Source organism: Budorcas taxicolor, chromosome 2 (genome assembly GCF_023091745.1).
Source record: "Budorcas taxicolor isolate Tak-1 chromosome 2, Takin1.1, whole genome shotgun sequence".
Lineage (NCBI taxonomy): Eukaryota > Metazoa > Chordata > Mammalia > Artiodactyla > Bovidae > Budorcas > Budorcas taxicolor.
In genome coordinates this window covers 143,984,735-144,008,839 of record NC_068911.1, presented here as the reverse complement: position 1 = coordinate 144,008,839, position 24,105 = coordinate 143,984,735, and the positions used below count along the sequence as shown (strand labels likewise).

Below are 24,105 nucleotides of genomic sequence, written 5' to 3'. Positions count from 1 at the left end.
GCTAATTTTTGCTTTTAAAATATTCTGATGCTAATTCACAAATCATCAATAATTTGCAATGTGATACTCTATGTGTATCCAAGTGAAGGTCATCTTTTTGTATTTTTGTATGAAAAATAACAGGTTGTGGTTTGCTATCAATGACTCTGTACTCATTAAATTAGAAGACTGTTAAATATTTAATCAGAGTCGAACAGTGTCCTGTGTGTGTTCTAAGAAATTAACAGATTTCAATACCTGTAGTGATAACTGCAAAATGCTGATATACAACAGTTACTTCAGATTATACCATTACCAAAAACATCAGCAATTTTTTGTGTGCATTTGTGCAGGCAGAGAACATTTGTATATACAGAAACCAGGATTTTTTTTCTATTTAATTTTCCTTGAAATGATCTTATGTAAGTAATTATGTTGTGAGGAACAATCCCTTATAAATAAAATATATTTGAGCCTGATTGCATTGATGAAACTAAATTTATCCTCAAACCATGGTTCTATCTTGGGAATTTGTGTCATGGGTCTCTCTTAAATCTAAAGCCAGTAAAGGTAGATATCCAACATCCTGATGGTTAAAGCTCACTAGCTGAGATTTAGATATTTCTTTTCTTTTCTTCTTCCTGTTTTTTTAAAGGTAAATTTTTATCTTCAAATATATTTTAAAATTATATTTAAAATTATAAAAGTAAAATATCCTCAGTATATTAAATATAGAGGTACATGTGTACACATGGTGTTTATCCTTCTACACATTTCAGTTCAGTTCAGTTCAGTCGCTCAGTCATGTCCGACTCTTTGTGACCCCATGAATTGCAGCACACCAGGCCTCCCTGCCCATCACCAACTCCTGGAGTTCACCCAAACTCATGTCCATAGAGTCGGTGATGCCATCCAGCCATCTCATCCTCTGTCGTCCCCTTCTTCTCCTGCCCCCAATCCCTCCCAGCATCAGAGTCTTTCTCAATGAGTCAACTCTTCTCATGAGGTGGCCAAAGTATTGGAGTTTCAGCTTTAGCATCAGTCCTTCCAAAGAACACCCAGGACTGATCTTCATAATGGATTGGTTGGACCTCCTTGCAGTCCAAGGGACTCTCAAGAGTCTTCTCCAGCACCACAGTTCAAAAGCATCAGTTCTTCGGTGCTCAGATTTCTTCACAGTCCAAATTTCACATCCATACATGACCACTGGAAAAACCATAGCCCAGACTAGATGGACCTTTGTTGGCAAAGTAATGTCTCTGCTTTTGAATATGCCATCTAGGTCGGTCATAACTTTCCTTCCAAGGAGTAAGTGTCTTTTAATTTCATGGCTGCAATCACCATCTGCAGTGATTTTTTACCCATATACTAATCATATATATTAATACAATAATAAAAGGTTTTATTTACTTATAGATATGGGAACATTACACATTATTCAGCAACATACTTTATTCAATAGTACATATGAACAGCCTTCCATATTTTAATTCTTTAAATTAAATTGTAAATTAAATTTTGGTTTGTTTGTTTTTGACTATTTTGCCAAAAAAACTAAAGTACTAATAATATATCAGTGGTCACAAAAGAGATGATGGTGTTTTCCAATTCACTGCCATGGAGTGAAGTTAAGGCCTATTAACTGCCATCTCTTGTTCTTCTATTTGCCTGAAGAAAAACTGAAACTTTGCATGAACTCAACTGGCAAGATGAGCCATAGGACCAGGTAATATCTCACATGGAAAAACAATGTTATGTAACCTGAAAAGTTAAAAGACTGAGAAGAAGAAATTTTGCATCAGTTGAGAAATTTAAAATAAAAAATTAATAGGTCTACTTCATACTTCTTTTAGATTATTTCTTTAATAATCATTTACAACATGTTAAATTATCTTTCCTGGATGCCCAGACAGTACATAGTATAGTATCAAATATGGCCTAATGTTAATAGTATACATAATTTCAATAATAGAAAAATAATAGACAAGGAACAGATTGAAAAATTAATATTCTAGCTGAGAAGAGAATCTGGTTAATATAGATACAGAATTTTTCTTTAATAATGATGATTTCTTTTGCATGTAAATAAAATGGTTTCAGGCAGTGTAAAGTCATCTTGCTATTATTTCAATATTGCTTGAATTGACTTAGGTTCAATTTTTTTTGTTTATGTTTTTTCTGGTGGCTCTAAATCTCAATTCAGAACATCTGTGGACTCATAACATCTTGTAAGCAATTAATTCAGAAAAAAAAATGGGTTTTCCCATATTAGAAATGTGTTCTAATTAGGAATTGGGCATTTATATAAGTTAAAAAAGTAGGTATATTGTTAAACATTGTTATTATTCTCCCAATAGTGTGTAGTTGTGATTTTGGTCACAATAAACCTCCCCTTAGAATATTAAAAACAAAAAAGCCTTTCTGTGCTAAAAACATCGTTTAAAGTGTGGTGCAATGACCAAAAAATCTTTATAAGAAGGGTTTGTTTGTCTTTTCTCTGACTCTTCTGTAGAGTATTCTAAAAGAGATAGAAACAGCTTCACCCTATCATTTTTTATCTTTGGGTTACTTCCAAGATACTATGGGCCCAGGATTTAGAAAAAACTGAATATCTGTAGTTTTTCCAAGTTAAATGTTAATGAATAAATCTGTTTTCTTCATGTTCTACTTATTGATCTTCTAGTATAGTATTTGAGGTTCATAAATTATGAAAACATTTTAGTACTTCTGAAGTTTGTCTATTTGAAAATGGATAGCAATGAACAATCTGTCCAGTACATCATACTTAAATCCCACAATTCAGAAACTACACTCTTGAAGTTTTGTAAGATTCTACTTCAGTTCAGTTCAGTCGCTTAGTCATGTCCAACTCTTTGTGACCCCATGAAACACAGCACGCCAGGCCTCCCTGTCCATCACTATCTACTGAGAGTTCACTCAAACTCAGCTCCATCAAGTTGGTGATGCCATCCATCCTCTCTCATCCATGCCTCTCATCCTCTCTCGTCCCCTTTTCCTCCTGCCCCCAATCCCTCCCAGCATCAGAGTCTTTTCCAGTGAGTCAACTCTTCGCATGAGGTGGCCAAAGTACTGGAGTTTCAGCTTTAGCATCAGTCCTTCCAAAGAACAGCCAGGGCTGATCTCCTTTAGAATGGACTGGTTGGATCTCCTTGCAGTCCAAGGGACTCTCAAGAGTCTTCTCCAACTTAGCATCACTTGTAAATGTATAGGGCATCTCCCCACCCAACCCACAATAAAAGTACTCAGTCAAGGCTGATGCAGGTAAAGCCTGTTGAATGACCAAGGGACTGATACTTAAGCAGAGTGGCTCAGACTGTAAAGCGTCTGCCTACAATGCAGGAGACCTGGGTTCGATCCGTGGGTCAGGAAGATCCCCTGGAGAAGGAAATGGCAACCCACTCCAATATTCTTGCCTGGAGAATCCCATGGATAGAGGAGCCTGTTGGGCTGCAGTTCATGGGGTCGCAAAGAGTCGGACACGACTGAGTGACTTCATTTTCACTTTCAATAGAAACACCAGGGTTATTAACTGTTACCTGAAAAGGGAAGAGTTATCTGTGTCGTTTGTTTTTAAAAATGTGATTATCTGGAGATAAAGTATTTGATAGTTCAACACATGTAAGGAAGGAAAACTTCGAAAATCTGGACATCGTTCCTTTTACACTTAGGATTTTACTTGGGTGACAAGTGGAAATTAAGCCTGATGTCAGCGGCTTCAACAAATAGGTTTATGTGTTAGTCTTTAAAATACAGAGAAGACTAGAGGTGTGGGGGCTACTATTGCCTTTGGTTCCATGGAGCAGTAACATCAGGGTCAGAATCCATGTCATTTTCTTATCTTTCTATTTTGGTAGCAAGATGGCTGCTGCAGCTCTAGCATTACATCTGAGGACAGAGGAGGAGGGATAGATTTCATCAGTTGTGCTTGTCCTTTTCCAGAATTCTTTTAGCCGACATTTGCTTTTCTGTCATTCGGCAGAATCTTTTTTTTTTTTTTTAATTAACATTAGGATATAGAGAGACTGGGGAAATTGTTGAGCTTTTTAAAAATCCCTGAATTAGAAGCTATTAGGGAACAGGGGACTTTAGGAATGACAGTTGGGTTAGTCAATTTGACACAGTATGGTGGGAGTGAAGGGGCTTCCCAGGTGGCGCTAGTAGTGAAAAACCCAGCTGTCAATGCAGGAGACTTAAGAGATGTGGGTTTGATCCCTGGGTCAGGAAGCAGGAAGATACTCTGGAGAAAGAAATGACAATCTCCTCCAATATTCTTACCTGGAGAGTCCCTTGGACAGAGGAGCCTGATGGGCTATAGTCCATGGAGTTGCAAAAAGTCCGACATGAAGGAAGCGACTTAGTTCACAGGTATGTAGGCATGTGGTGAGGGTGAGAGATAAACCAAATTCCTACAAGGAAACAAAAATAACAACTGATCCAAGGATTCTTTTCACGGCTTTTAGGAGAAAATATTTTGCTTATTACCTTAAATTCAGTAATAAGCAAATATTAAACATGTATATTAGCTTCAGTTCAAGAAACATGAAATAAATAAATTTTCCCATTATCTTTTCACTAGAAGTATTTTAGAATTACACTTCTGTTGTTTAAAAATATATAGAAAATTCTAAAATTGTTGAAATATTTATGTGATTTTAAAGGTTGATTTAAGATGACAAATATCTAAATATTTATAGAATTTTTCATTCAGTTATTTATTCATGTAATGTTAATTTAATTCTTGTTTTCATGAGACAAAATAGCCTCCCAAAAATATAAGGACACCTGTGACATAATTCCAGCACTTAAAGGATATATATCTGTACTTTTAAAAATAGAAACTTTGTTATTTTACCTTTAAGCTCTGAATATGTACACATCCCTAAAGTTATTTGAAATTTACACATTGCTCATGTGTAAACTTTACAATGGCACCTCTACTCTAGAACTCCTAGATGGAATAAATTAAACTAGAATTCAGTAGATAATGGGATATATTAGAACTAAATGTTATAGATTAGAAGTAAAAGAATATTTGCCCTCAAAGGGATAGATTATGCCTAAGTATAATTTTATTTAATTTGTCAATAAGGAAAATGTTGGTGACCTTGACAAGTACTGATTTAGTGGAAAACCTAAAATGTAATGGGAATTAGTTCAATAATTAAGAGAGCACAAAATTAATTATAAACACCTAAATAAGTTTAATTTGAGAGTGTATAAAAGAGACACATAATGCTAAGAGGAGATATTCTTATGATAGCAAAATGGAATGAATTGGGTCACAGAGATGGCAATAAAATTGAGGCCATTTATTAGCACTTAGTACTTTATATCTAAAAACATAAGGTTGTTTCAGTGAAAATTACAAACTCATAAAATAAAAAAAATATGAAGTGGCATATTCCAGAATAATTATGTTTAGCTACCTTTTTCAATTACAAAACTTTCTTTAATACCAAACGTTCAACTCTCTAAAAAGGGGGTATCATTAGGACTCAGAATTAACAAAGATCTGTATAGACTTCCCAAGGTGCTTAGTTTCAGCTTGTCTTACCCAATGGGAAGAACAGCTCTGGTATAATAGTACAAATAACATTTTTAACTGTATTAGCTATTTTAGATGTGTATTACATTAAAAATGAATGTTTTCAAATGATTACAACAAAAATAGGTTGATAAGCAAACTACCAAACTTTGGAGAAACAAAGCTCCAAAATAAGTTTATCAGGGAAACAAAAGGAAAAGGAGGAGGAAAGAAAACAGAAATGAAAACAAAAGCCCGTTAGTTCAGTTGAGTTCAGTTCAGTCACTCAGTCATGTCCGACTCCTTGCGACCCCATGGACTGCAGGACGCCAGGCTTCCCTGTCCATCACCAACTCCTGGAGTTCACCCAAACTCATGTCCATTGAGTCGGTGATGCCAAAAGCCCTTGAACCTTATTCTTCCTTTTCTTTTTTTTAGCATTCCCAGAGAAAAAGTAAAGTATTGGAAATGCTTAAAGAAAATGGCATTATGTGGTTCTCTTTAATTAAAAAATGTGAAGCTATTAATAAAATCAGCATAGGTATAAGTGTTGACATTAGAAGAGGAACAGGTAGACACAGAAATCTGAAGGCATATTGAAACGATAACAGTATACATTTATATTGTTCAGCACCTCAAATCCATAGAACCAAAGGAATCACCACTTCTCCATCCAAATGTTTTTTCTCTTTGTTTCTCACACCCATAATGGGAATCATCAACCTTCCACTCACCCAAGCACCAGAGTCTTGTCATCTTTGGCTCCTCCTTTGTCTCTCTTCACCATCAGGTTTATGCACTGGATGTATATTTCTGCTGTTGTAAATACTTCTCTATTTCATCTTCTCTACTTCCCTACTCTGTCCCTCACTGCCGCCAATAAGAACTATTGAAATAGTTATTTAGTCTTCTTTTCCTGGCTTATCTATCTAGTGTATTAGAGGAATAATCTTTCTAATGTACTCATAATCATATTTTAATGAAAACAGGAAAGGTTTTAGAGTAAAACAAGACAAAATTCAAAATGACTAACCACTTAGAATGCTAAGTGGTTAAGACCTGCTGCAAGTTTTATAACCTCCCTCAGATTCATCAAACATAAATAATCAATATGTTAGAAGAATTAGTTGACATAACACATATAAAACACATCAGCAGGCAAATAATCCACCTCCATGCAGGAGACACTGGAGATGCAGGTTCCCCTGGAGGAAGAAATGACAACCTGCTCCAGTATTCTTGCCTGAAAAATTCCATGGAAGAGTAGCCTGGCAGGCTACAAACCAAAGAGTCACAAAGAGTCAGACATGATTGAGTTACTAAGCACAACACATATAAAACACATGCCAAATGTAGCTTTGTTTTTCAATCCTGAAAAAATGTTCGGTGATCCCACATGGATGTCCAAAATCCTGGCATTTTCCCCATAGCTGTAGCTGCTCTTAAAGTCTCCTCCCTTGTCATTTCATCTAGCTTCTCATTAATGTGTGCAAGTCCCCTCAGTGGGACAAAAGGTTGCCAGAAGGGCAAAATAAGTAGAAAATATGTCATCTAAATGAAAAGAGTGATTTTTTTTCAAGGACATTTTCTTACTCCCTTTGTGTATTTCATAAAAAAAATTGTTTTTAGTCTAAGGCAAGTAAAGGGGTGCTTTATAAACATATTAAAAATCAAAGATGTTTTATATACATAATTGTATGTAAAATGAAAAAAAAATCAAAGTTTTAGGTAAATTAACTTGTAAATTCTCTCAAAATGGGGCTGTTTAATCTGTATTATATGACTGTGCCCAATAAACTTGACACAAATACGTGATGTTTTGATAAAGATAAATGCAATTTTCTATAGTCTGTGATCTCTGTTAGTAGTGTGTATTGTGTTGTGCTTAGTTGCTCAGTGGTGTCCGACTCTTTGCAACCCCATGGACTGTAGCCCTCCAGGCTCCTGTGTCCATGGGAATTCTCCAGGCAAGAATACTGGAGTGAGTAGCCTATCCCTTCTCCAGGGAAATTTCGTGACCCTGGAATCCAACGGGGATTTCCTGAATTGCAGGTGGATTCTTTCCCAGCTGAGCTGCAGGTAGCTATAGGTAGCTGAGCTACCTATGCCCATTAGTAGCATAGGTGTATGAAATTACAGTGATGAGAATGAATGGAGATTTTGAGGTGAAGAAAAATGTTAATAAGTGAGAATAAAGGATCGTGCCTATAATGATTTCCTTCTCCCCTACTTTAGTTCCTGTGGAAGAATAGGTAATGGGATAGAGCCGTGTCTAGTGGATCTTGTATTTTGCAATTAAATATTTAAAAAATTATGTTCATTTCATTAAACATATGTATATATTCTATTCTACCTATACAGATGATGTTTAAAGTGTTTTACTAATATGAACATACATTGTATTATATAATAAGTATAAACCACACAATACATACACACAACTCTAAAGACAGAAAATTTACCTGAGCTCTTACACAAATCTGCTAAAAGTTCTTTCTTATCTAATTCTCTTTCAGTATTTTACTTGTAACAATTCATAGATATTTGTCAATTATACTTCAGCAAAGCTGAAAACAATTCAAAGATGTAAAATTCATAGGTCAGTTATTTGTACTCTTAGGATTGTGTATTTAATCATGAGAATAGTTGCCTCAAAAATCAAATGTGCAGGTTTGTATGCTTTCCTAAAATTGCAACAAACAAAAACTCATAGAGAGGTATAAATATTACTTGTAAATTGAAGGAAGGAATCACTGAAAAACTATTAGAATTTTTTTCAGTTCTAATTCTAGACATAATCCAAGTGATATTTACATATTTGTTTAATGGTAAAATCTTTTCTGAAATACTTTGTAATGCTGTGTTTTGAATAATATGTAATGGCATATTGAAAACTTACTGGGAAAAACATTTATTTAAACACATGAAAAGTCAAAAAACATTCATTTTCTTAGGAAGAGGGACAGTATATTTTGCCTCATCTGCTTTAGCACTTACATTTCTGGTCACATTTAAGATATAATAGAGGAATCTCAAATCCTAATCAAAGGATACTGTAATACCCTAGGTAATATACTGTAATACTCTAGGTCTCATCAAATAAAAGCTATAACTATCAACTGATGAATGCCTCAGAGTTTTATCCACATCACTTTCATTTGCTCCAAAAACAAAAGATGTGTCATATTTATAGAGGAGGTAGAATTATGGGTCAGATAAGTACAGTTTACAGGAGGGGAAAAAGAAAAACACACACACACACACATTAATATGGCTCTCCTTGCCCTAGGCAGTAACCCTTAAACTGTCTTCTGGGGAATTTCAATATTTTCTAGTGTTTCAAGATCTCTTGTTTCAAATCTGAACCACTTTGGGGAAGACTGAACAGATGAATGGTGCAGTAAGGACTATCACCAGAGTGATAGATTCTGCTTGTCTTTGCTTTTCCTTTAGGAAATTCAAGTTTTTTAATCCCCTCAAAATCCTGTTAACTGTTCTCTCACTGAGAAAATAAAATGAAGCTAAGTGAAGAACTAAAGCACTTATAATTGTCAATAAGCACATAAATGACTTAATAGACTGAATCATAATGGACATAGCAATGCAGAAAAAGTGCCAGTGTGATGAGAATTATAACATTAAGATAATGTAAAATCAAATATATAATTAAATAAAAACTAAATATAAAATCAAAGAGTTTATTAGAACTCCTAAATAAATTTATGTGCATTTTATATTCTCTATTATCAAATATAAGTATTGAAGAAAAATCTGATTAATTCTATTTCTCTTCTCTAAAGTAATTCTAAGGAAACATCTTTAGAAAGAAAGACAACTTAATATAGGTGAAAAATTGATGAACTTGGGATTACAAGATGTAAAATGTTAGCATTACTATTTATGTTTGAACTTATCTAAGTATCTTACCTTTTTTGAGTCTATTTCTTATTTTTAACATGGGGGTTATAAGATCTATCTATATTGCATAGTTACTATGAAAGTATACAATGTATGTAAGAAGAAAATTTTAATTAAAAATACACAAGTATTATTAGAATGAAAAGTCTTATAGTCAATCTATTTAAATTATTTGAACATAAGTGCAGTATTTAAGACCAAATAAATCCCTGGTATATCTGTATAAAAGGGGACAGTTCTATATCAAGATAGATAGAGTCTTTGATGTTTTCATTTCTATTAGATTATTTCCCTTTGAAAAAGGAAATAATTGTTAGTGACATTACAAGTGTCATAAAACCAATGAGTACCTAATGGCAGTCAAATCTTGTGTTCCTCTTATTTGGACAGAACTTTTCCTGTGTTTGTACTTCCCTTGTGGCTCAGCTGGTAAAGAATCTGCCTGCAATGCGGGAGACCTGGATTCTATCCCTGGGCTGGGAAGATCCCTTGGAGGAGGGAAAGGCTATTCATTCCAGTATTCTGGCCTAGAGAATTCCATGCACTATACAGTCCATGGGGCCGCAAAGAATCGGACATGACTGAGCGACTTTCACTTTCCTGTGTTTAAACTGCTTACATACATAACTAATATAATAATGAAATGGTCCTATTTGTGAAATGGTATTATTTATCTCAGTTGGCAACTGATTCTAAGAATTTTCTTTCAGTAAAGAGTCAAGATGTTTTTGATCAACTACCTTTAAAAAGCAAATTAGGAAATGTAGTCTATTACCGTGGATACATTTATCCTCTGGTCCATGATAGATTCATGCTTTTTGTCTGATGATTACTATAACATTTTTGGAGGAAAAATAAGATACAGGATGTTAACCAATGTCATATAATCATATTTTTAAAACAAAATAAAAGCTTACAGAGAGTCATTACTTCTGACTCTAACGTATGAAGCATCCCTTTGTGTTATATGTAGGTTTGTTGTTGTTGTTTGGTCACTTGTGTGTCTGGCTCTTTCCAACACCATAGACTCTTCTGTTCAACACCCACCAGACTCTTCTGTCCATGGGATTCTCATGGTTTATTACAGGCAGTAACTAACTTACCTTCCCAGGAGGTGAAACTTGATAATATTTAGGTACTCTTGTATGAATGTGTACGTGTTCATTTATTTATACATATATATGTAAGGAGTTAAGGAACTTCCCTGGTGGCTCATACAGTAAAGCATCTGCCCACAATGCTGGAGACCCGGGTTCAATCCCTCGGTTGGGAGGATCTCCTGGAAAAGGAAATGGCAACCCCCTCCAGTATTCTTGTCTGGAAAATCCCATAGATGGAGGAGCCCGGTTACAGTTTACAGTCCATGGGGTCACAAAGAGTTGGACATGACTGAGCAACTTCACTTTTTTATGTAAAGAGTTATCTGGAAGTGTCCTAGATTCTCTAAACGGTGCTAAGTATTTATCAAAGGACAAACATTTAATTTATTGTTCACAAAAGTGTACTTTTGAGAGTGAATGGGGTTCTATTGGTACTTAACAGTGGTACAAACTGAGACTGTCTTGGCTTAAGTGAGGCATATGTTTTGCCAGTGCTTAAGATGTTTGCTGGCACTAGTGGTAAAGAATCCACCTGCCAATACAGGAGACTCATGAGTCGTGGGTTTGACCTCTGGGTTGGGAAGATCCCCTGGAGTAGAAAATGGCACCCCCCTCCAATATTCTTGCCTAAAAACTCCCATGGACAGAGGAACCTGGAGGGCTACAGTTCATGGGGTCACAAAGAGTCTGACACAACTGAGCACTGTTTCAAAAGTATTTGATTTCATGATAGTATTAAACAGGATCCCTGGTGGCTCAGACAGTAAAGCGTCTGTCTACAATGCAGGAGACCCAGGTTCGAGCCCTGGGTTGGGAAGATCCCCTGGAGAAGAAAATAGCAATCCACTCCAGTACTATAGCCGGGAAAATCCCATGGATAGAGGAGCCTGGTAAGGGTCTATGGGATCACAAAGAGTCAGACACAACTGAGCAACTTCACTTTCACTTTCAGAGGCAAATATGTCAGGTGTCAGAAATCTGAGAAAGACTAGGTAGCTCCTGCTGTGTTTATTTCTCATTATCTTTGGTGAAGAATGTATACTTATGCGTATTTAAACTGAGTTATTTGATGGTACTGCTATTCCAACTAGTGGAGGGAGACATATAATTATTAACTTGGTGAAAAAGTAATTGCGGTTTTGCATTGTTGAACTTTGCTGTTTGATATTGGAATACGTTCTTAAATATTTAATATGTTGTTATGTTATACCATTTTAATGAGCATTTCTGACTTTATATTTTTTGTTAATGACTGATTACTAGCTGTTTATTTCGTATTTATTTTAGACTAGGGAAATGATGTTAGACAAAAAGCAAGATAGAATGATTTTCTTATTTGAGTTCAAAATGGGTTGTAAAACAGCAGGGACAACTTGCAACATCAACAACTCATTTGGCCCAGGAACTGCTAGTGAATGTACAGTGCAGTGGTGGTTCAACAAATTTTGTGGAAATGAGTGCTTTGAAGATGAGGAGCACAGTGGCTGGCCATTGGTATTTAACAATGACCGGTTGAGACAATCATGGAAGCTGATCCTCTTACAACTACAGGAGATGTTGCTAAAGAACTCAGTGTCAACCATTCTATGATAGTTCAGCATTTGAAGCAAATTGGAAAGGTGAAAAAGCACAATAAGTGAGTGCCTCATGAGCTGACCGCAAATCAAAAAAACTATTTTGAAGTGTTATCTTCTTTTATGCTATGCAACAACAACAGACCATTTCTTGATCAGACTGTGACATGTGATGAAAAGTGGATTTTGTATGACAACCAGTGATGACCAGCTCAGTGGTTAGACCAAGAAGAAGCTCCAAAGACTTCCCAAAGCCAAACTTGCACCAAAAAAAAAAAAAAAAAGAGGTCTTGGTCACTATTTGGTGGTCCCCATCTGATCCACTACAGCTTTCTGAATCCCAGCAAAATCGTTATATCTGAGAGGTACACTCAGTAAATCAGTAAGTCAATGGGATACATTGAAACAGCAACACTTGTAGCTGGCATTGGTCAACAGAAAGGGCACAATTATTCTCCACAACACCACCTGACTGCATGTCACACAACCAACATTTGAAAAGTTGAAAGAATTGGGCTCCAAAATTTTGCCTCATTCCCCATATTCATCTGACCTCTCACCAACCGACTACCACTTCTTCAAGCATCGCCATGGTGTTTTGCAGGGAAAACGCTTCGACAACCAGCAGGAGTCAGAAAATGCTTTCCAAGAGTTTGTCGAATCCTGAAGCACAGATTTTTTACACTACAGGAATAAACAAACTTATTTTTTATTGTCAAAAATGTGTTGATTGTAATAGTTCCCATTTTGATTAATAAGATGTGTTTGAGCCTAGTTATAATTTAAAATTCACAACCTGAAACCATAATTACTTTTCACCAACCTAATAAAACTCAAATTGGTCTGAGGTGAAAACATTTTTCCAGCATGATATAACACTATAAGGAAAAATTGTGAAGATTTGAAAGGTAAACATAAAGTAATAATGCTAGAGGCATTATTTTACACTTTCATTTAAACTTTTTTTATTCAAAAATGGTTAAAATGATCTAATTAGCCTGTTAGACTTGTTTGTTTATAATTCTGTGTAAATTAAAAAAAAATCAGTTTAACACCTTTAGTACCCATGGACAGAAAATAAAGCAGCCCTAAGCTTTAAATATATATATATATATTTATTTATTTGGCTGTGCTGGGGCTGAGCTGTGGTATTTGGGGATCTTTAGTTTTGGCATGCAAGCTCTTCGCTGCAGCATGTGGAATCTAGTTCCCTAATTTGGGATTACCCAGGCCCGTTGTATTGGGAGTGTGGAATCTTAGCCACTAGAACACCAGGGAAGCCCTATGGCCCTAAGTCTGATCCAAAGGATTCTGAGGATCTGACTTCAAATTGTTTAATTTAGAGCTTCTAAAAGTGGAGTTCTCTGATATAAAGTCAATACCGTGAGTTGTAAACTATCATCAGCCTGTTATGTTAGTAGAACTTCTGATTGATTCCTTTATCTGTAATTGAAAATTATTCTATACTTAAGAAATAAAGAAAAATATGCCTATGTTATAAATTTAAAATCCTTTTATTTGGTGAAATTAACACAAAAGAATCTTATAGATTTAGCATTCTTTTCACTAGTGGGAAAGAAGCTGCCTGCCAAGGCAGGAGACTTAAGAGACACGGATTTGATTCCTGGGTTGGGAAGATCCTCTGGAGTAGGAAATGACAACCACTCCAGAGGACAGAGGAGCCTAGCAGGCTACATTCCATAGGGACACCACTGAAGTGACTTAGCACAGCACAGCACAGTGAGTATATTAAAGTACCAGTCTTACTAAGTTTACAATTTTAAAGAAAATACCACTGCATGTATTTTGTAGAATAGTCTGCCCTTGACATTAAATGAAACAAAATTGGTGTAATCAAATAGTTTTAAAATCATACGAATTTTAATCATAAATTATATTCACTTTATTTTGTTTCTGATTTGTTATCTGAAAGGAAACAGATCAGTGAAAGAAAGTATTTGGATGTTTATAAAATCAAGTTCCATGATTCACTCACATTTTATATTCTCCAGTGAGGAATAGCATAGTTCAAATATACTAATGACTAATAAGAATACATCTTATTATATGAATAGCATAGTCTGGGGAGACACTACTCTTCAATATACAATTTTTAAACAGATAATTGCATTCAAGATTATAGAGTAATTTATAGTGTTGTCTCTGAACTTCTAAAAGAAATTGTGAAATCCAAGTTATATGCTTTTATATAAATTAGTCACGTTCATGTGTGATTCAGAATCCTTATTATATTAGTTTCTATGAGTAGATGGAAGATACCAGTTTCATTATACTATTTTAAAATCACAGAATAAGATAAAAAATATCATCTGATAGCATCCCTTTAGTAAAAGCTCGCACTTGTCGTTTGACATGCCGTATCTTGTATACTTCAGGGTATCCCAAAGGTTTTTAATGGACAGACAAAAGACAGAGAACAAGCAATACTCCTGTTACAGATAAGGGATTACAGAGTGTTCTAGATCTCTTGGTTTTGACCCTTATGATTTCATTAATGTCACATCTTAGCCTCTGAGAGGTTACTCTGACCCATATGTAAGAGGAACACACTCTACTTCAGGAATATAGCTGAGTGGACAATAGTTAGCACTAGACCTAGGGGAGATACACAACAATTTAAAACTGCAACTTAAGTAACTATATCCCTTTTATCCAAAGGATTCTTATAAAGAGTGAAGCATTAACTTTCAGGGGGAAAAAAAGGGCATCGATCCTACACCTACAAATGTCTAGGAATCATCAAAATTGCGGGTACGAAATGTGAAGTAGTATAACTTTTCAAATTAGATTGATCTTATAAAATATAATGTTAATTGTAAGAAACATAGTGGCAATTAAATGTCTCAGACACATTAAGCTATAATGAATAGAAAATACCTTCAGAAGTACTTAGATCATAAAAGTGGACAGGGGAAGCAAAATGAAATCTTAATCGAAAAAATGCAAAGTAAACATTCAAAAAGAAAAAAGAAAGAAAACAAGGCTATTATTGTAAAACTAAGCTTTTAGACAAAGATTTATTTTTTCTGTATTTGTCTTAAGTTTCATTAAGCTATGTTTCAAAGGGAAGACACAGTGGAGAATATTAGGAAAATGTTTAATAGTAAAAATAAAAAAAATAAGAATGCTAGAGTCATATAATTCAGAAACAACTATCATTTTAGTGTCTTATTGTACATTTTTCCAGATTTTTTTTGCACACATATATGTATATGTGTGTAAGAATTTTTTTTCTGATTTAGTGACTACTGTGTTTTAACTCAGTCTTTTTGATTTCTGGTCTACATCTTTACATGCCAGTATGTTCTATTTCATCTACTATCAAATCCATATTCTAATTTCTCAAGTTACCGAAAAAATTTCTGTATAGCTGTCTTGTCAAAACTAGAGTCCAGGCCAGGGTTACATTTCACATCAGTTTTTTAATTAATATTAAGTCTTCTTAATCAAAATCAGTACCTTTTATCATATTCACTTATTAAAAATACAAGCAAGTTTTCTTATTGAACATTGTTGCTTTTCAACTTAATTGCCTCCTTGTGGTTAATTTTTTTTTTTTTAATTTTTCAAGAGTAACTTCTGCTGAAATAAGAAGAATTAGGCCTCTTTAAACATCCAACAAGAATTTATGTATGAATTTTAGGTGTAGAAACTCTAGTTCTTTGCTTCTTTGGATTGTTTGTAACACTCCCTTTCCTGCAAAGTGGCAAAAGAAGAAAACAACTAGAGGAATGCAAATCAACCAAGGAACTGCTGAAGGAAAATAACAAAAGTAAAAGCTAACTAGAAAATAATAGAAATTACTGTTGAGTAATTAAAACTCTGTTGAGTTTTTAAATGTTTTATTTTCATTGCCAGGACTAAGTAGAAATGATATCCATTTGAATTAGATGAAAAAAGTAGAGTCGGGAATCTTGTTCTGTTGGAAATGATCCCTCTTAAAATGAAAGACAAACAAAAAAATAGAGAATTTTCTTTTAATTTATAGTGACATTGACAAATGCTTTCATAAATACATACCATTTATTCTTTTGCAAAATGGATAAGTAGAGGAAAATTAGAGTTTAGTTCAAATCTGCAGCTAACAAAATGCTGGGGACTATTCTCAATCATGCATAAATCCTTTACAATAAAACATTGGGCTAAGGAAACAAAAATGTAACTCTTTTTATAGTAGTGACTTTTCAGAGATGTATTAGGCACTTGAGCTGAAAAATATGCCTTGAATTGAAGACTTAAAATGTTTTCTGAAATGCATATTTAACTGGAATACCAAAAAATGTGATCTTACACATACCAAAAGGCATTACAATGATGAGTTTGTTTCCATACTGTAGTGTAATTTTCTCAGCATAGATTTTTATATCTTTAGAAAATTCCATTTAGGAAAATCTGGTTGAATTATAGCAACATTTCAATGTGCTGAAGGACTTTGAACTGCCAGGCAACAACCTTTAGGATGAACCACTTTTTAAGGTTTCTTTGCAGTTTTATATGACAATAAGACAACAGTTATAATGTTTAAGATATATGACTTCATTTATAGGAGAAGTTAGACAGAATTTTTTTTCCAACAGCTCTTTAAAATTTAAATATTTTACTTTGGATCATCCACTTTCATTATTTCTGATCTTTGAGCAAAACTTTATCTTACAGGAACAAGAAATATTTTTTTTCTAAGAGTGTATAAAATAAGTTCTTCTGCAAATAGTAATATAAAACATAAAACACTTTACCATAGAAAACATGAGCATTCAGAGAAGTCTCTTTTAGTTTTGATATCTATCATGACTTCATAGTCAATATGTGCTTTACTCTGAACTGTTTCATATGGCATATGAAATTAATGTATTTCAAGACTGACCACAGGAAGCATACAGATACTAATCTATTCGAGGACAAGAGGTTAAGACCATAAACATTACTTTTCAAGTAAGCAGAAAACAAAAAGTGATCAGTTTAAAAAGCATGTCTTAGTAAGTAATATATTAGAGAAACATTTTAAGAATAAAAATCTCTGGTCAGTGTCTTCCTATTTTAATGCTGTTTATGTATTTTTATTTAATACTTAATGTATAGACTTCTTTCATGGGTATATGATGCTTAGTCATGCTTTTGATAATAATGCTTACTCCAGTTGTAACTCTGAAAACCTATCTGACCCAATTCTTCATCTTTCTTCTGGCCCTGTTCCCAACAGCATTGCCCTTGACCGAGTTTGAAATAACACTTTGTCAATGCACCTCTCTGTTGGTATCTTTGTATGTCAGAAGCATGGGGTTCATATGTCCTCAAACGACTCATTCTTGGTTTAGAACAGTGGTTCTCAATTGGCAGTCATTTTGACACACATTTGGCAATGTCTGGAGACAACGGCATGACTGGGGAGAGGGGGAGTGTTGCTGGCATCTAGTGGATGGAGGATGAGGATGCTGCTAAACATCCTAAATAAGACAGTCCCCAGAATGAACAGGTATCTAGCCCCGAATGTCAATAGTGCCACTGTTGAGAAAGCCTGCTTTAGAGAAAATGTTGAAAATAGTAGCATATGTCACAACGATACTATTTAAATGCATTTTTCTTCTTTATAGATAAAAGTAAAACAATTTAAAGTGATCCTATATCAAAAATTTGGCATTTGTTCATTTTGTTATCAAATTTTACATGTTTCATCAAATGGCATGTTGTGGCTGCTCATCCCCAAAGTTTAGTTGTCTGTGCATGGTTTACTATTAAAAAACAAAGCAAAAACAACAAAAAAAAAGTGCAGTTTTTGCCATGAGAAAAGGTAATGCGTTTTTGTTTGTGTTTCTTCTAACTGATTAGACTTGTGATATGTGGGTACACAACCATCCTTCCCTCTTCTTCTGTCTTTTCTCTCTTACTTTTATTATTCTCTTTTCCATTCTGGTTGGCAGGACTCCTCTAATTGCAGCTGGAGTCATTGGTGGGCTCTTCATCCTGGTCATTGTGGGCCTAACATTTGCAGTTTATGCTCGAAGGAAGAGCATCAAAAAGAAAAGAGCCTTAAGAAGATTCCTGGAAACAGAGGTGAGATGTTCATTTCTTCTGTTCCTGTGTTTAGGGACTTTCATTAGAGTTAGAAAGTTTTTATGATATTCAGTTTTTAATCCAGGTGAAAATTCTATTTGGTTTTCTGCTGAGGATTTATATTTTTATAGTATGCTTTGGTAGCTTAGAGTGTAAAGAATCTGCCTGTAATGCAGGAGACCAGAATTTAGTTCCTAGGTCTGGATGATCCCCTGGAGAAGGGAATGGCAACCCATTCCAATATTCTTGCCTAGAGAATTCCATGGACAGATGATGGGGTCACAAAGAGTCGGACACAACTGAATGACTAATATTTTCTACTTTCTATTGTACAAAGTTGACGAAAAATCAGAGTATATAATAAATGTAGTCAAGGCAGGCTCATGACTTGAAGAGGGCAAATAGCAAGAGTCAAGGAAATTATCATATTGGGAAAAGATAGATCTGTTTCTCTGGGGGCCAGGGGTCCATTAATAAACTCTAGTATATCAAAGTAGGAGATACAGAAAATACCTGAGTAAGAATATATCTTCGTAACAGAACCAGGAAAATGTTAGCAAGAGATAGGATTATTTTGTCTAAAATAAAGCCAGATCGGCAAACAATTTATGCTTTAATTAAGGGTCATTCAGTGGGTAGCCACCGATCTCATTATAGCATCAGTGAAAAGACGAGCTTCAGGATAAAGCTTAGACCTTCCCACACTATGCATTTAATATTGTGCATGTTAGTTATTGTGAATATGTAAATTACCCATGAATATTATAATTTCTTTTACATTGCCACACTGAGTTCTCTGGCATGCAAGATGATCATTTTCAGCATACAGGCTATCAGAGGGAAAGCAATTGCAGGAGAATGTGTGTTAAACCATAGCTTTCTCAACTTAAATCCTACCTCTGTCTCCCGATACACATACCCATGCCTGTCTGAACAATTAAGAGCAAAACTGTACTGAGACAGCCTTCTCTGCTATTGCTGTCAGTGTAGCAGTCTGACTTCCTCTTAACATTGACAGGAATGGGAATATTCGTTCATTCATAAGTTTCTCACACTGATAATGAATTAAATTTTAGCTCTTTCCCCCTAGAAGTTGATCTAGATAGAAGAAATATATGACAGTTTCAGAAAGCTACTATACAGCTACATGTAAGGAAATACTTTCTAATGATGGAAGTTATCTGAGATTAGAATGGGCTGTCTTATCAATAGACTTGTTCAAGCATTAAGTAGTCACTTATAGACACAGAGTGAACATAGTAACAATTTCTACTTACGCTGGATGATGCAGAAGACCCAACTTGATCACTTTTAGCTTTGTACATGTGAACATGAATAAAAGTTTGGCAGGCAGAATTCTCTCATATGGCCGGTTTGGAGCAGTCACTGAGAGAATCTTGAAAAGTGAAGTAAATAAACTAGAGTTGAAGAAGAATGGAAGGTTTGGTATAGCAGTGGATATTTAGGTTCTTGAATAAATAGAAGACAAATTCTGTCTCTTAACCTTGTGTGTTTTCATAGCTCATTGCTATGAAAAGAGTTGTTTGTCTTGTTTTATTAATACAGTGCTTTCTAAGAATGCCCATCAAATTGGCATTTCATTACTAAATAAATGCACACTAATTGGTTTTGTAACTATATTCTATATTTTAAAAACATAGAAAGTTATCACTTAGGGCAAAATTAGATTATTTTGAATTCCCATATTTCTCTCAGTAAAAGTAAATAACTATGATTTTCTACCACCTAAACAGAAGAGGAATTCTTAAGAGAATCAACTTAAATTCTCAATTACTGAAGCAAGAAATCTTGCCTCAGAGGTGAAAGTCGTTAAAACCTGATGTGCAGTTGGAAGGTTTTTAAAATTGATACACTTTCCCCAAATCATTTTCCTCCACAGTGTCTACTTTTCTGTTGCATACATAAAAGTAAGAAATCTTTTTTTTTAACATGCATTTATTGAGATGGAGATAAGCTTAATGTTTTTATAGATGCTGTAATTTAAGAATATATTAATGAAAGACAATCCTATCCCTTGAAGTGACAGATTTGTTGCCTATATTATGGCAGATAACGTTCCAAAATTTTTCATCTATGCTATATACCATTTTATCCTTTAACAATCTTCTAAGGTAATTATTGCTACACCAGCTTTACAGATGTGAAATGAAGGGCCAGGAAGGGTAAATTGCATTCTAAGCTTATGAGTGGCAGCAGTGGTATAAAACCCCACAGATTTAAACTCTATCATACTGCATCACAAAACAAAACTATGCTCCTTTTAATGATATATTAAATTCCTGGGGAAAAATGTGTTTGATAAAAAACAAATTGGATGATACTTAAGAAAATTGCAGAGGACTAAATGTCTCAAGTAGAATTGTGAATTGTGAAGTTTTCAAAATATGAAATTATTGCATAGTATAAGTCTATATATGCTATGTGATAAGTCACTTCAGTTGTGTCAGACTCTTTGCAACCCTATAGATTGAAGCCTGCCAGGCTTCTCTGTCCATGGGATTCTCTAGGCAAGAACACTGGAATGGGTTGCCATGCCCTCCTCCAGAAGACCTTCCCAACCCAAGGAATCAAACCCACATCTCTTACGTCTTCTGTAATGGCAGACAGGTTCTTTACCACTAGGGCAACCTGAAAGGCCCATGTCTATATAGAGAGTCCACACACACACACACACACACACACACACATATATATATTAAGTGTATCTAACCCAAAGTGCAAAAAAAATCCAGTTCCCAAATTTACATATGATTTTTGTATGACTTTTGCATGTGATTTAAGAAATAATTTATAAAAATTTCTTATTACACACATAGTATATATATCAAAATTTACCAAACAAATTCTGTACAGCAGGATTCAAATGAAGATAATCCTCTGTAGGAGATTTTGTTTTCAGGTTTAATAAATAAAGACTGGTGTGATTCTTTCTGAGATTTATGTGACTTGAATGCAGTTATATGCATTATTACAATTGAAATTTGAAAATGAAATAGAAGTATATTGTCAAACTGTTAAAAAAAGCCTAATTTTATTGATATTTGTTATCATTTTTCCCAAATTCTTGCTAACCATTACTTATATTCATGATCCTGTTCAGCTAATTAAGTAGACCGTGATGTTCACAGGAGCATTTATAATAATAACCAAGTTGGAGGACCACACTGCAGTTAGCCTTGTAAACAGACATTTTGAAATAGTGTGGTGGTTTTCAAGACAATGTGAGTAGGAGTAGCCCTTAATTATTTCCTTATGCTGAGAAAGAACAAGTTATTTGTCTGTATTTAAAGTTTAATTCCTTTATTAACTTTTTAAAAAAAAAGAAGCTCTTATTTGTCTCACTTGCTTTTTCCCTCAAGCATAGATAAATTTCTAAAATTTTAACATTCAGTATAGACTACTTGGTATCTGGAGACTCTCTTTTGTCTACATTTTTGTTATTGGTGTTGTTCTTCACATAAGAAATTGGCACACATTTACATTCATTTCTCCTGCTTACCCATTCTCTCTGGCAATGGCATCTAAACTATGACATCTAAAATTATCAGCCTAATTTTACCCCATAACCAGCCCACTTCCGGATCTGGCATCGCCCACCCTGATCTCATCCTTCAGACCTGTCCTTCTCTCTGTGTTAGTCTCTTCCATACCTTCTTCCTTTTTCCTGAGGCTGTGTCTAAACTGTTCTTGGTGACAGTATCCTCCCCCATGTCCATCTATGTTTATTATCTCAAGACTAGTTTTAAAGTCTACCTCCTTTTAGGAAGCCAAAAGAGCAAACCTCATTCCCCCTTTGTTATTTTATTCCTCTTCATTCCATAGCATTCATTTATGATCTAGAATCAATTCATAGAATTTTAGAATTTTTAACCTGGAAGGTATTCTAGGGCCTTGTTGCTTTAAATGTGTTCAAGGACCAACATCATAAGGAAGCATCTTCTATAGTTCTATAAAAATGAAGATTTCAGCCCCAAATCCAGACCTACTAAACCAAAGTCTGCATTTTAACAAAACCCTCCAGTAATTTACACGTACGTGAAAAATTTAGAAACACTGTGTTTGTTTATTGACATTGTGCTAGCTTGTTTTTTCTTTTTTTATGTATTTGCCCTGACTTCCTTGGTAAAGATATTAAATGCTAAAAAAAAGGTAGCTTTTTTAATTTTAAAAAAATTATTTAATTTTTATATTAAATTTCCTGAAATAAAAAAAAAACTTTGATAGAGTACAGGTGAATAAGTAAAATCTCTGAACCTTAGCTGAAGTTGTCCAAAAGAAGGAACATGAAGTAGAATTAAAAGCCCCTTATTAGTCTCTGCTGCTGCTGCTAAGTCTCTTTAGTTGTGTCCGAATCTGTGCGACCCCATAGATGGAAGCCCACCAGGCTCCCCCGTCCCTGGGATTCTCCAGGCAAGAACACTGGAGTGGGTTGCCATTTCCTTCTCCAATGCATGAAAGTGAAAAGTGAAAGTGAAGTCACTCAGTTGTGTCTGACTCCTAAAGACCCCATGGACTGCAGCCTGCCAGGCTCCTCTGTCCATGGGATTTTCCAGGCAATTAGTCTCTAGATTTTTATAAAAAATAGGGAAAAAAACATCCCTTAGACTAAGGTACATACTTGTTACTTGTGTTCACTCAGGTGAAGAGCATCAATAGAGAAAGAGTAGGGTTAGAGGAATGCTGAGTGATACATTTTATATACATAGGGTTTGTCAATCTAAAATGGGTTTGTGTGTGTTTTTTATGTGTGAGAAAGCAAACCAGACAGAAAGAGAGAGGAACACTGATTACTGGACTGAAAGTTGTATAACCTGTATTTTTTGTTTTTCTTTTGTTTTGTAGCTGGTAGAACCCTTAACTCCCAGTGGCACAGCGCCCAATCAAGCTCAACTTCGTATTTTGAAAGAAACTGAGCTCAAAAGAGTGAAAGTCCTTGGCTCAGGTGCTTTTGGAACTGTTTATAAAGTAAGTAAAAAATAACACATACCATCAGTTAGTTTCACTTTTGTTTCATACTTGTTTTAAATAATAGCCAGAGTTATTGTTCTAGCCAACCTAATTTCTTTTTTAATATTCTACGAGAAGAATCTTTATAGTATTGAGAAGTTGCTACACAAATGAATTCATTAATTTGTATTGACCAAGTTGGGTTTGAGACAGTCATGAAAAAGCAGGAAACACACCTCTACAAGCATTAGATCATGTGCTGCTGATTTTCAGCATCCCCTGAAAGGAGTTTAGGGTGGAGAACAGAAATGAGGCAATCTGTGCTCAGGGAAAAACTGGCAGAACAGGTCTTCAGGTAGGTATTTTCAGGAGCCGAGTTTATGAGCCCAATTCTTACATCTCCTTATATGTAGAAAAGTAGTAAAATGCTTCAGAGTGAGGAAAAGGCTTCATGAAACTAGCAGAAATGTTCTGGAAAGATACATGCTCAATTGCATGTACTCTCTCTCCACCAAAATCACATAAATACTGACCTTCCCCCTCTTTGGAGCAGTTTGTTAGAGCTATTTGAGGTGCTGTATCCTGGGCTTCAGTCCTCATTTTGCCCTAAATAAAACTTAATTGCACCTCTCATGTGCATTTTTTTAAGTCAACAATCCAAAGACCTATCCATCTGGACCCTACTAGCCCATCTCTTCAGAACACACAGAAATACACTTCTAAAGCACTTTTTGCCTACCTTATAACATTTATAATTTAACAGATAATTTCCAGTTTTAATGTCTTCACCATTATATGCAAACTAAAAAAGTGACTTTGTAAAGTTCAGGTTAGATAGAAGGAGAGGGTAACATCATGGGTTTTAAATAAGAGAGATATTTCTGGAAAGGGAGAGTTCAAATGAAGGCATTTGTATGTTTACTTATTTAACTTAATTACAAAACCAATT

At 34.8% G+C, this 24,105-nt stretch overlaps 1 protein-coding gene across 1 annotated transcript in view; it reads left to right on the top strand.

Annotated features, from left to right (window-relative positions):
- The window catches only part of ERBB4 (erb-b2 receptor tyrosine kinase 4), a 770,675-nt gene that overhangs the window by 507,331 nt on the left and 239,239 nt on the right, over positions 1-24,105 (top strand). Inside the window, exons 19-20 of the mRNA XM_052653380.1 lie at positions 18,056-18,188; positions 23,052-23,174. Coding sequence (XP_052509340.1) covers positions 18,056-18,188; positions 23,052-23,174 — 256 coding nt within the window. The remainder of the gene's footprint in view (positions 1-18,055; positions 18,189-23,051; positions 23,175-24,105) is intronic.